Here is a 13773-nt window from a genome sequence, read left to right on the forward strand (position 1 = left end):
TCTAAAATACTTCAATAATGAGACTGCAAACAGAATACTCTACATCAGGGATACTCAACTTGCTTTGCCCGGGGGCCACTTTCGTGAAATGATCGAAGGCCAGGGGCCAGCTAATAAACAAACAATATACATTTTTCTGTAGCGGATTGTAGGTTTTTGGGGTGTCAGCCGGAGTTTAGGCTGACAGTGTTGTGCACACCGGATAGTTAGTTAGGTTAAGTTAGTTAGGTTAAGTACACACATAAGTGCATGGGTAGCGAGCAGACGTCAGTATTTGACAATTTAGCCGCTAAATCATAGATTATTGAAAGATATCCCATATTCCAGACTGAAATGCTATAACAGAAGTAGAGTATTGGCCAGAATGACATGGACATTTGGACACTTATTCAGCGGGTATCTTGCATGTTGCGTTCAGGTGCACTGTAAAAAAAAAGAAAAAAAAATTGCAATTCCATGCCCGCGGGCCGCATGTGACCCGCGGGCCGCAAGTTGAGTATCACTGCTCTACATCTTAATGTGATTCTGCTTACGCGAGACTACGACCTTATTCACGTGAAGGTCATCCGAAAATCACACGGCAATTTCTTAATTCAGACTATTGTCTTAATGGGATTTTCATATTGGAATGCTGCCGTCCGTGTAAACATAGTTCCTGACTTGTCATCAGGGTTCTGTGTTGCTCTCCCAGGCATAGCGAGCCTCTCTGCAGTCGGCTCCACTCTGGGACTGGATCCCACTCACCCTGCGGCCCGTAGGCCTGCTGCCAGCCGGGGGTGGGCTGCGCTGTCCAACCGTTGGCGGCGCTCAGGATGCCCCTGGGCGCCCACTGGCCGGGCCCGAGCTGGCCGGGCGCTTTGCTGTCACGAGGCTCAGCCTTCTTCACTTCCACCTGGACAAAAGGACAAGGAGGGCACATTTTGCAACACCAGTATTCTGCCGCAGAAAGTCCCTCGCCTACACACACACCTGTCCTACCAACTGACATTAGGCTCAACATTTTTTGGGGCAGCTTGAAAACGTTATGTCTATGGCGTCAAATGTAGGGCAGCTATGTAAAATTAATATTACTGTGTAGTCAGGAAAGCCGTTACAGCTATGTGTCTCAGGTACCTGATTAACCAAAGAGGCAGTGCTTCATAGCGTCCGAAATAATGTTTTGCATAGAAAATACATATAGATGATCAAATAATGAATGCGGAAATTGTGTGCAGATGCAGCTTTTGAAGGTTGTACCTGAGAAACATAGAATTGATTTGTTCTTCATGAATTGCCCTATATGTGATAAAGACATCTAATGGAAGGCCAAGACTTACCTTTCTCCAGCTAACGCTTAAAGAATCTAATTTTTTATTTTACTTAGAATTAAAATTTTAGGGGGGAAATGGATGTAGAGTTTTGTATCTCAGATCTAACATAATATACAGTAAACATGCAGATAATACAAATTAATAGTCTTTTTTTTTTAAGTCAATTTAAAATCGAACCTTCATACTGTGTCAAAGGTGAGAAAATCTTTTCCCATGAAGCTCAAATGACTGATATCATTTTACCCCAAAATATCTAATCGCTGCTGAAGGGCCGCCCGATTCTTTATGCAATCAAAACCGCAAGTATTGACAGAGTGAACTGAAAGTGTTTTCATTGCTACTGTTTTAACATGGAGACAGATAAAAAAGAGCGATTATCAAAAGCCAAGCAGACATTTTAAATAAATCCATTTTACACAGTAGGTCTACGTCCGTCGCTGTGGAGGTTTCATGCTTTTTGTTCTTATCATTTCAGCGAGTGTTTCTTTGCCCCAGTCGCAAAACTTTCCCTGCTTGTAACCAGGCAAAGCTAGCAGGCAGCAGTTAACCGGAGCAAAAGAAACAGGCTGAGACTAAGGGGGAGCCGACCAGAAATAGACCAGGGGGGTTGAGTTATTGGGGTCACCTTGCAGGGAGGAAAACGAATCACAAATTCCTCCCCGCTTTAAGGTGTCTCCACGTTCTCAGCCTCCCCTCTTCCTTCTCTGTCGACCTAATTACGCGCACATGTTTCCGGCGGTGGCCTCCGCCGCCGCCGCCGGCTACCTGGGCACTTCTCCCGTGGGCATCACGGCCTACGAGTGATGGATACCGTGACTCCTGTAACAGTCCCCAACAGCAGACCTGGGATTTGTTCCACAGTTTGATGTGCTCCAATTTCTAATTTTGTAACTCATATCTCCCAGCCTCCCTCAAGCCCCCCCGCGCCAGGTAATGTCAACTCAAGAACAATGGCTCAAGTGGAGCTTGGATTCCTGCTGGAAAAACCAGGGCAAAGACAAGCTGCTGGAGACCAACGGTTCTGCTGGATCATGTATAAACTAAACGGGATTTGGCTCATCTGTTTAAAGTCATAATCTGTGACATTTTCATAGCAGTAAATGTCTTGTTTAGCGGCTAATATATCGCCGACAGATATAACAGTTTGTGAAAGCTTTTCCATTAAAGCTACTAGACGCTCTGTGTCTGACACAGTGTGTGATTGACAGGTGATCTCTCGGAAGTGCGACAACAAAGATGGAGACTATAATGTATAAAAAAAAAAAGTTTACCACTTTAATACGTTTGAGAAGAGTTCAACTAAAAGTTCACGTGGAAGGAGGACAGGAATAGGACACATGAGATTGATATGGCTGACGGGACGTAGCTACAGGGTTTGACTTATTTTCTTATAGTCATAAATCATCGCTGTCTGGATGGAGGACAGGAAAGAGACCGCGCAAGTCTCTGGTGTCTCTGAACGCTAGCTTAAGGCTGCTAATTGCTAAATGTCTCCACTGGGGGGAAATGAATGAATAAGAGCTTTAAACTGCCTTTTAAACCCCATGTGTCTGGGCCGATTCCTAACTAGAACACCAATTAGTATTTACATTTCATTTTTATGGTTCGTTTCATCCCAGCTGAGGTGCCAGATGGGTGGGGTTCACCACATACAGCAGGACCATACAAGGACTGCCAGGGGGGTTAAGTTACAGTTATTCTAATTTAGTCTAAGTTAGTCTAATTTGCCCTGATGGGGTAAACCCCACCCATCTGGCAGATAAGTTAACAGTTTGCGAATAAAACAAACACTATAAATGACTTGCAAATGTTACCGTTTGACCCGCGGCTCATCCTGAGCAGAAAGACACCACCCCCCCACGTCTCTGAGAAGTTACCGACACAGTATGGAGATTCTTCAACTGAGGTCACTTAGCTCAGATTTTTCTTTAACTTTTGAAAAGAAAACATGTTGGCGTGTAACTCAAAAAATAAGTGACCTGCCAACAAAATATCAGAAAACGGAAAAAGAAACAGAACTGATAGAGGACCAATCCTTTAGGTGATTTCTTTTCAGTAAAAGTCTGTATCTCTTTTCTCCAATTATAAACTCCATTACTGGCAAGTCATTTGAATATCTAAAGCCAGAGAATCGCCTAACTTTAACGATTTAGAAACTTTAGACAACCTAAAGGAGAGGTCAGTTTAAACAAAGCCTTGGGCGACAATAGAAACTGTAACGTTACATAGCGTTTCTGCAGGATGAGTCTGCCTATGAAGACTATGAAAGCCAAAGCAGTAAGTGTGGTAGTACAGTAAGTGTTGAGAACAACAAAAAAGTGAAGTCAGTGGCCTGGTTTAGGTTACTTTAAAGGATGTTAAAGGTTGGCAATTGGAAGTTATGAGAATGACGCAGCAGTGACCCGAGGCACTGACTGACTGATGGAAAAAACAACTGCAAGTAGGATAAAACTACGATAACAGCGTCAAGGCGTAATTCTCGCTCCGTCGCCCAAGCCTCTGTTTGATCTTGAGGGTAAAATAAAACTACAACTACACACTTTTTTGCCCATGATGTCGTGAAAATGCATGTTGACAGCCTGGTCCACTGATTGTTCGGCCTCGAAAGTAATAAATCCAAAACCTAGCCAACGACCAAGAGTGAATCAAGGTAGCAGGGGGTTGTGACAACACAAGATGAAGAACAGTATTGGGCTTCAGCAGAGTGGGGATCCGTCAAGAGCGAGCCAGAGGCTCCTGGGGTTCGGATGATGTCGCAGGCTTGCAGAACACACAGGTCAGACACTAGGGCCTGGGGGAGTGAGGGAAACCGCACCAACACCATGTTTGGAACACATAAGGGGCTTTTTACTGCTTATATTATATTTGGTATGACAATCACAGGACTGCTTAACCTTAATGAAATATAAAGAACAGGTGCAGCGTTTGCTGTAAAAGAGGTGAAGTCATTAAGTCTATATTCCAGCCCTCCAACAAGGCTAAACATGTACTGACTTTTTTTTTTTAATAAGCAGCTGATACATACCAATTGTACCAATACTACTTTGTGTTACTTCATGCTGTTTCATCCAAACCCCACCTTGATCTGTCCCTTGGTATATTGCTGTGGAGCACACACTGGCAGCAGCCGTTGTTAATGCAGAACAAAAATATGGAGAAACAGAAACTATGCCTAAAGCTTTCTCCAAGCTTTCCCAAATTCGGTATTTTACTTTTTGAGTCAGCCAGGATAAGCCTAAAATGGAAAATTACAATATTGCTCACAACAGTAACACAAAGATATAGGCCATAGCTGGTTCTTCCCAAAGTGCACGGTGTTACTGATGTTGCTGAAGACTTTTCATGGGGCGTATACAAAGTTCTCATCGAGAAGACCGCTTTGAATCAACAGTGCAAAAGTCCAAAAGTCCAAAGGAATCTCTAGCCTAGCAGCCCGCCACTTAAACACGGGGATCCGGAAGGGCGACCTCATCTGACCGTTAAAGGAAACGGATCTTTCAGAACGCCGACATTCTGCAGCGCACTGCAGTGATCCACTTTCAATTTCCTGTCCTTTTCTCTGTTGGCAGAACTGGGTTGTGAGCACATCTCTACTCGGGGACCTAACCTGATTCCAATTCCACGTCCTACGAGACCGGCGAGATTTTGAGAGCTCTACTATCACGCCACGCGTTCCCCGAGCCTCATGATCTATCGCTATTAATAACATCTATCAATGACCCGTCCCTAATCTCATTTTCAAACCAAGCTGGCACCTTTGAACAGTTTGACACGTCTTGCTTACAGTGACGCACGCCTTGGCTACACTCCAGCAGAACGTTTCCAGAGTTTTCTCATTCAAATCAGATACCATGCGCCATATTTGACACCTATTCTTCCAAAGTGACCACTGACATCTCACTACTATAATAAGGCCACCGGTTCCGTTGCTGCGCGAGCACACGAAGCATGCGAGGCACGCTAGAAAGAATGAGCGTGCGATATTTCTAGTTCAAATAAAAGTCACTGACTGCGGTCTATCACTGAGGCCAATAGATGTTAAGTTACAAAATGGTTACAAGACAGAGTCCGCACATTAGAGATTGCTCCAAACATCGTTTTCCCGCAATCTCTCTGTCCTTCTGTCCTGCATCTGGCTTTAGTTTGGACATGTGTGTGCGCTTCCTTGTACAGCATATTAAGTTACAAAACTGTCACATTTCAGGAGGATGTGATCATCTGTGTTTTGAAAATATTAAGGAATGGACAACAGGTTCCAAACACTTGATCTGATGCTAAACTATCACTTCTGAAACGCTTTCCATACGATGCAACTTTGTATACACCCCATTTTAACCAAGTGAGAAAATTTGGGGGGCTTTTACGTCTGGCCTGTACCTCTGTGGTACCAGTCAATGCACAATAACCTAAAGGAGAAAAGACAAATCTTAAGAGACACCGTTAATCACATTCAAACCATTCACAAGGAGAAGGGGGACAGAAGAAAGAAAAATAGAAAGGGCTTACTTACAAAAATACTTAACTTTCTACATATGGGGAAAACACATACTATGCCATTTAAGATACATGTATCAATTATGTCTAAATCAAAAACAAAGAAAACTTATTCCAATATAGAACATCTAATGATTTTAGTCAAAGAAAACTGTTCATACTATTAAAGATTATGTAATGGGTGTTACTGGTGCAATACATCAAGTTAAATTCCAATGACAAACTATTCTGGGTTTCATCCCAACAGAGAGTGGATGGGGTTTTGAATAAGAGGAGGAATACATGCTGTGGGTCAATGGCCACTGCATCAGCGCTATGTAGGACAAATGCAGATGTAACAGCTGTGACTGTAACAGCTGTGACTGTAACAGCTGTGACTGTAACAGCTGTAACTGGTAAGTCGGCGGGTCGAGTTTGACAGTGACACCAACAGAGTCCAGGGGTCTGATTCCCACTGAGGTGGGGGCGGCCCAAGCTAAAAACGACAGGCACACATGGCATATTTTTGATTTATGACTAAACTGGAGTCTGGACAAGCCGATCATGAGCCATCACATCACAGCCTGTCGTTCCACTGACGGGAAGGAGGTGGGAGAGACTTGTGAAGGAGCAAAGGACAGAATGATGCCGTCATTCTGCTGGAGACAGTACTGGTCTCCTTCAGCATTGAGGAGACAGTATTGGGGACAGTATTGGTCTCCTTCAGCATTGGGGCAGAAATCTGAATCTGTGGTGGAAGAATTGATGACACATCAATCTGCGATGTTCAATACATTCCAAGAGTCATTTTATGATCATGTTGAAATTTACTTTTTTTCCCCTCTCCTGCTTCTATTTCAGTCAGAATGCCTTTGGACAAACCCTACAGAACATGCCTGAGCTTTTTGGATTGAGAGTAAGAGAGTAAAAAAATATTTCCCAGTAGAGTAAAAGTGACCTTAATCAAAATGTGGTTGCATTGCATTCTGGTCTATGAAGGCTACTGGTGGTGGAAAATCTGTATCTCTGCCTCTTATACAATGGATTTCTCTTCTTCTTACATTTGATGTACATGTATAGCTTAAATTTTGCACGCTATCAATATATCTGCACCGAAAATACCTCGATATCACGATCAGGAACAGACAGATCTGCCTCAGACCTTTTATATTAGACATTTATGAGAGCCTCCGTGCTTCATTAGCCAGGCTAATGCATGTTTATTTAGTAAATGTGATTAGATCAACGACAATACTGGGCCAGACAAAATAATACATTTAGCTGAGCATGAAGGACAATGCAACAATCCAGGTCCCTCCCAATGACTTTGCCATTCGCACATAAATTAAACGTTCTGTCTTTATGCCTGTGTGTGTGTGTGTATATATATATATATATATATATATATATATATATATATAGCGCTATATTGAGCTGTGCATTCCTTATGTTTTCCATTATTGTGGCGACTTGCTGTGAGTTTTGTTTTTAATTAATGTTTTCATTGGCTAATCACAATAGCTATAACAGCAACATTTTCTATTACAGACCTGAGCACAAGAAAAGAAAAGGGCATATATTTTTTTTTAACTTGCATAATATTTTCGTGTACATGCAAACCATCAGGATAAATTGTTGGTATGAGTTTTTAATCCATGTGGCTTTATTGTGTATCTTCATCATAAGCCGTGCAAACCAAATGTCCCCTATAGGATAAAGTTGGGAATTGATTTGAATATTTGGAGCTGAATGGGCTTTTCTCTTTGGGCCGGAGTAGTTTGTCATGAGATTTAAGATGGTAAAGGTATGGAGAGGGGGGGAGAAAAAACGGGCTCAGCTTTTACCTCGGGGCCTCTGCTTCTCCGCATCATAGATCATTACCACCTCTGTGACCTTGAATGGGACAAAGGAAAACAGTGGCTCCATTTAGAGAACCGGCCACAAACAGGAACCCGCTCTTATTCCAATTCATTATTCTGCCTCAATCTGGACACACATAATTAATTGTCTCTCCCGCCCCGCTAAATGTCACATCCTTTTATTGTAGCATTTGACCCTGCTCAATGTCACAGCCATTCAAGCCGTCTTAAAGGGGTAGTTCGCCCAAAAAATTCAAATGTGGTCATTATCCAATCATCCTCATGCCAGCACAAAATCGGATGAGCTCCCCCCCCCTTCATACGACTTACCAGCCGTTCTCCAGGCTCACTGCCAGAGCTTTCCTCCAGACTATTGCAGTAAATGGAGTCCAGTCCTTTAGACTTCAAGCGGGAAAGAAATGTCCATAAATGTATCCATACAGCTGCAGCATAATCCAAGTCTTCTGACAGAACTAACATTTTATCACTTATTTAATCCAAATAATCCACCATTGTAATCAGCTTCTACGTTCCCGTTCTGTGTGTGCAACTTCCATAGCTGCACGAGCTGCACCAGATTTGGGAACGTGGAAGGTGAACACAATGGAAGAAGACTCGATTTGCACGAGGTCAATAATGGATCAAAAAAGGTGTGCTGTTTTTTGTTTTGCGCTCACAGCGCGATCGCATGTTTTTTGTTTTGCGCTCACAGCGCGATCGCATGTTTTTTGTTTTGCGCTCACAGCGCGATCGCATGTTTTTTGTTTTGCGCTCACAGCGCGATCGCATGTTTTTTGTTTTGCGCTCACAGAGCGATCGCATGTTTTTTGTTTTGATCGCATGGCATCACAAGACTTGGATTACGCTGCAGCTGTATGTAAACATTTACGAACATTTTATGGAAATGTTTTGGCCTTTTTGAAGCCTAAAGGACTGGACTCCATTTAAGACCTTAAATTACACAGTTGGAAGATTTTTCTGGATTTTATGCTTCTCCGACATTGAGCCTGGAGAACTGCTGGTATGTTGTATGAAAGGAAGAAAAAAAAAATACTAGTCTAATTTTAATTTCTGGGTGAAACTATCCCTTCAATGTCGATATGAACTGACTTGCATTATGCGCTTGGCAATACTCACCACTCCAAATCTATTGAAATAGTCCCTGAGTTCAGGCTCGCCGCAGTTATGGGGGATTCCGCCTACAAATATCTTCTTTGATTTATTGCTATCGGCTTTGCTGCCCTTCTGAAAGAAAACAGGGAGTGTTTGGATTTCAATGTCTGTTAAAGGATCACTTTGGGAAGGAGCCAGTTAGCCATCATCTATGCAGACAGTGCAGTTAGAAATGAGGTTCTGCTCTCGCCCTGGGGTATAATTCTTAACATGTCATGTCAATGCAAACACTAGTCTCCACAGATCAGAGCGCACGGCTCCTCCGCTCATTCTGAATTACCATCGCTGTGTGTATTCCACTCACACTGTTACAGGCTAGAGATCTGCTGACTACAACGTTCATGTTTTTAACAACTACATCATCTCTTTCATTCATAAAAGTTACAGAAGAATCAATGTGACTTCAAGCAAGTGAAAGGAGTCCCAGTAGCAGCCAGGCAAGGGGCCTCATTTATAAGAGCTTCTGACAAAACACTTTGTGCTTACAGCCAAATATGTGATTTATGCACAAGTTTTATTGAGAGTAAAGGTGCAATAAGTAAGAAATTGACTGATCCAAAGCGCAAATGACCATAATATATCTGTCCGGGGGTTTATGCTCAATACCAATGACTCAATGATGACTTGGCAGAGTGCTGAGACTTCTCGCTTTCAAAACACACAGCCATTGGACTTTCAGAACACTCCCAACCTTACTAGCTCTCTCGCCTGCCCAACCTACTGGCATTTTACACTGCTCAGTGATGGAGGACGGAGCTACAAGCGAGCGAACGGTGTCGGAACACATTTCAGCTTGTTCTATGTAGATTCTCTATGTATAACATCCGTAGGATTCGGTCCTCTCTCACAAATGAGGCAACTCAACTCCTGGTCCAGGCACTTGTTCTCTCCCGCCTGGACTATTGTAATGTTCTGTTGGCAGGGCTACCTGCATCTGCCATCCGACCTCTTCAGCTTATCCAAAATGCTGCAGTGCGTCTGGTGTTTAACCTACCCAAGTTCTCTCATATCACTCCCCTCTTCCGTAAACTACACTGGCTTCCCATTCTTGCTCGCATCAAATTCAAGACACTGGTGCTGGCCTACAGGGCAGTCCACAGGACAGCCCCGGTATACCTACAATCTATGGTTAGGTTCCAACCACTGCATAGCTCCCTCCGCTCCTCCACCCGCCCTGATCGTCTCGCCCCTCCATTGCTGCGCGGACTCAGGGGTCGTGCATCTCGATCGCGTCTCTTTGACTACCTGGCGCCACAATGGTGGAATGAGCTCCCCCGTTTGGTCAGTTCGGCCGAGTCGCTGCCGATTTTTCGGCGTAGACTAAAGACTCACCTGTTCAGAATCTACCTCGACCCTTCTGGAATTGACGTTTCATAAGTGCGATTTTTATTGTCTGCCTTTTTGTGCCACTTTGTGTTGCTTGCTATGTTTTCTTTTTAACTCTATAATTGATGTTGCCTATACTGTAATTAATTTGAATTTGTTGTATTTTGTTGTAAGTCGCTTTGGATAAAGGCGTCTGCTAAATGAAATAAAGTAAAGTAAAGTAAAGTTCTCAAGCCCAAAAAAAAAAGCAAATGCCAAAGCCGTTTTACTATTCCTTTAGCATTAGCATGATGATATGCGCTCCAATTAGCTAGCTTACGCGCCTCTCTATTGCAAACGGCTGTGCCAAAGACCTGTCCGCGTTGTTGCTGCGATTCCTTGATCACGAATAAAGATTGATGAAAGTATGCTTACTTAATGCCTCTTTAAAATCAGTAGTTTGTTTTCTCATACATGTCAGAAATGTCTAAAAAAAAATCTCAAAGCAATTTTCTATCATTCTCCAAAGTATGAAGGTGACACAGTTTTTCGTCGAAATAAAAGCTAACCTCTTTGAAAGTACCACAAAATGAAATGTAGGTGAAAGTCAGAGCGTTGTTATAAATGAGGCTCCGGCTCGCCTTGTGGCCTATGAAGAGAGGAGGGGGGAGGAGGAGGAGGAGGAGGAGGGGGGAGGAGGAGGAGGAGGAGGAGGAGGAGGAGGGGGAGCAGAAGCACAGACTGACAGCCTGAACCTTATTCCAGCAGAAGCAGCCAGCCTGGCCTCCCCAGTAGACTGAACAGACGGCTCCTTACCCAGCCCTCCTTGGTTCGAGACTTTTCGGGTTGCATTCCTCTGGGAGTACATGGCTTGGGGTCGATCTGAGAGAGAGGGAGAGAGAGAGAGAATATTCGACCTTAACCCTAAATAAAAAAGCACCTTCAAGGTGTTCTTCTTCAGTGAATCTAGTCGAACAGCCTGCCTCGCGCGACACGGCAACCTACATACTGGACATATATTAATTTGACTGCATGGCAAGTACAATCTTATGCCCTTCACTGCCTCCGTCAACAGGGGAAAGGAGGCAATATCTCATCCGTGGTGCACAGACAGTAAAGCAGAATTCATGCAGGAGGGAAACGGACAGATTAACGACCGCTTCTGTCTCTTTTAGGGACGCGACGGGACGATGTATCGAAATTCAATATATCGCAATAGAAAAATCTGTCAATGCGTATCATGGAGCAGAAAAGTTTTATGATAATAAAGTGATATTAGGTGCATTCTATTCTGCTGTAATCACAAATGAGACGCTTGGCCATCACAATTCCACAAGCTCTCCATCCAAATGATATTATTATTTGTGCTTTGTAATGACATTTTTAATTTGTCGTTTACATTCTAGCAAGCCATCGCTAGGAAAGATTTGTGCTTCAGAAATCAACATAATTCTGCACAGTCAGACTTTGTTGTCGTTGACCTTTTATTTATTAAATCGTGTCATGATTGATGATGATATCAAATTGTGAACCCCATCTCTCATATTGAATCGTATTGTGAGAGAAGTATGAAATGTCACAGTACGTTACGGTATTTATCTCCCAAAATATCTCGGTATACTGTATTCCAAGGTATTAATCCCCCCCCACCCCTTTAATTAAACATACTATATCATATAACGTGCCTATCGAAGAAGAAAGAAGTAATTTTGCCTTGAAGGAAAATATTGCTTTAATGAACTGAACCTGAAACTAAAATGAGAACGTTTACACAACATATCATGGGGCACAGTATTACAGGGAAAGCTTATCGTCGTGGTTTCTTGATATTGCGGTTTATCGTTACATCCCTCCCTACCGTCTCTGAAATCATCTGTCAGCCATCTTATAAAAAGACAAACCTTTGCCAATCGTGTTAATTGGACTGTGAACAGGTAAGTCCTGTTGGGCAAACAAATGTCAGTCACTTGCCAATGTCTACGGCTGTAATGTTTGGCTGCAGGGAGGCGCACAAGCCCAAGTAACAGCAGACTGCAGCCAGAGGCAGACAGACAGACAGCACATGGAGCAGACAGAAAACTTTCTTTCAAAGACTTACTAACTGACTAACTGCTTCTGTCATTTCAAATACTCACATTTCTACCATCGAGGTTATGCGGCTTGGTCTCCAGCACTGTCCGTACACAGTTGGGGTCTTTGAATTTGACAAAGCCAAAGCCCCGCGACTGATTTGTTGTTTTGTCCTTCATGATGACACAATCCACTACTTCGCCATACTGTGAGAAGTAGTTTCTCAGTGTTTCTGAGAAAAGAAAAGAGCAATGACATAACATTTCCCTCTGGGTTTAGTCAGCAGCAAGCATACAAACCACTGCAGCTGTTGAAAAGATGACATTTAAATGATATAGTAGTGTAATTGATTATAAAGTATAATTTGGCCCAGTTTCTCTCATAAACACAAAAAAGTGCAGCAGCCATGATGTTCAGAGCCGGTGTTTTCATTTTGATCAATTCAACGATTAAATGTTACATTATTAAGAATGTGTCTTCAGCACTTCACCCTGCGCTACAACTGCAACCAAAACAGGGACAGATGTGGGAAGAAACACACACACACACACACACACACACACACACACACACACACACACACACACACACAGAGGAAACACACACGACCTTCATTTTGTCTCACAGTGGAATACTAGGTGATGTGCGCTTTTGGAGGTGTGGCAAAATCACACAAAACAGCCCCATAAATGTCAGACACTCCTTAAGAACAAACAAAGCAAACACTGACCCAATGTGATCACACACACGGCACCAAATATACTACACCCAATTACACTAATGCCCGCACACGCCCTCGGAGGCAAGGCATGCAAGTTTCAACAAATGAGGAGTCATTTCTCATAATTGCTTTCCTGGTCGCTGGGAAGCCCTGGGGCATCGGCGGGGAAACGAGCTGAGAGAAACGCAGCGCTGTGGCTACTGATCGGAACGTTAACACAACGCGGTCAGGGACGAGCCTGGTGCAAAAGACACACACTGGCCAGCCGAGCATGAGCTGGTGAAGGGCTGCGGACGCCTGGGGCTGCGGACAAAACCATGCTGCTCGCATACATGGAACTGCTATGTACTCACACAGCTAGCATTCTGAAAACAACAGGACAACCATTCCCTACTGGTGGGCCGCGAAAGCATTGCAAGTGGATCGCCAAATCATTTTGCAAAACAGCGAAACATTACGATCTGTGTTTAAAAAAAATCGAATTATTATCATTATGTATTTATTATTATGTATATGTAATGCATTTCTCCAATGAAAGTTATTTAATTTTTAATCAATTATTCATTAATTAGCCTATTGCAATGCAGACAGCCCCTCACTTTTAGCTTCTGATTTCTGTGTGGTGCTGATGGACAGCTCCTTTTATCGTTAAAATAAATAAATAAAATGTTCTGAGAACACAAAGCGAGTAGTTTTCTGTGTGAGTATGTTGTCTGGGAGCTGTTCCTTGGTGCTGTAACGGAGCAGCTGCTCACTGTGGGCTTCCCACATTGTTCCCACATCATTCATGTCATTTCCACCTGGTTGTGACCTGAGAATCAATGAACACTGTAGCCAAGTCTGGACTGACAAACTCAGCAGA

The 13773-nt window shown here is 43.2% G+C and overlaps 1 protein-coding gene across 2 annotated transcripts in view; it reads right to left on the minus strand.

Annotated features, from left to right (window-relative positions):
- The window catches only part of LOC310785853 (DAZ-associated protein 1-like), a 35483-nt gene that overhangs the window by 20095 nt on the left and 1615 nt on the right, over positions 1-13773 (minus strand). For both annotated transcript variants that reach the window (XM_083647012.1, XM_083647011.1), the window contains exons 3-8: positions 12256-12422; positions 10937-11002; positions 8780-8887; positions 7628-7676; positions 3851-3933; positions 745-892 (exon numbers count right to left, since the gene is read on the minus strand). In XM_083647012.1, the coding sequence (XP_083503138.1) occupies positions 745-892; positions 3851-3933; positions 7628-7676; positions 8780-8887; positions 10937-11002; positions 12256-12422 (621 nt within the window). The remainder of the gene's footprint in view (positions 1-744; positions 893-3850; positions 3934-7627; positions 7677-8779; positions 8888-10936; positions 11003-12255; positions 12423-13773) is intronic.

This window comes from Poromitra crassiceps, assembly GCF_964638095.1.
Source record: "Poromitra crassiceps genome assembly, chromosome: 12".
Lineage (NCBI taxonomy): Eukaryota > Metazoa > Chordata > Actinopteri > Beryciformes > Melamphaidae > Poromitra > Poromitra crassiceps.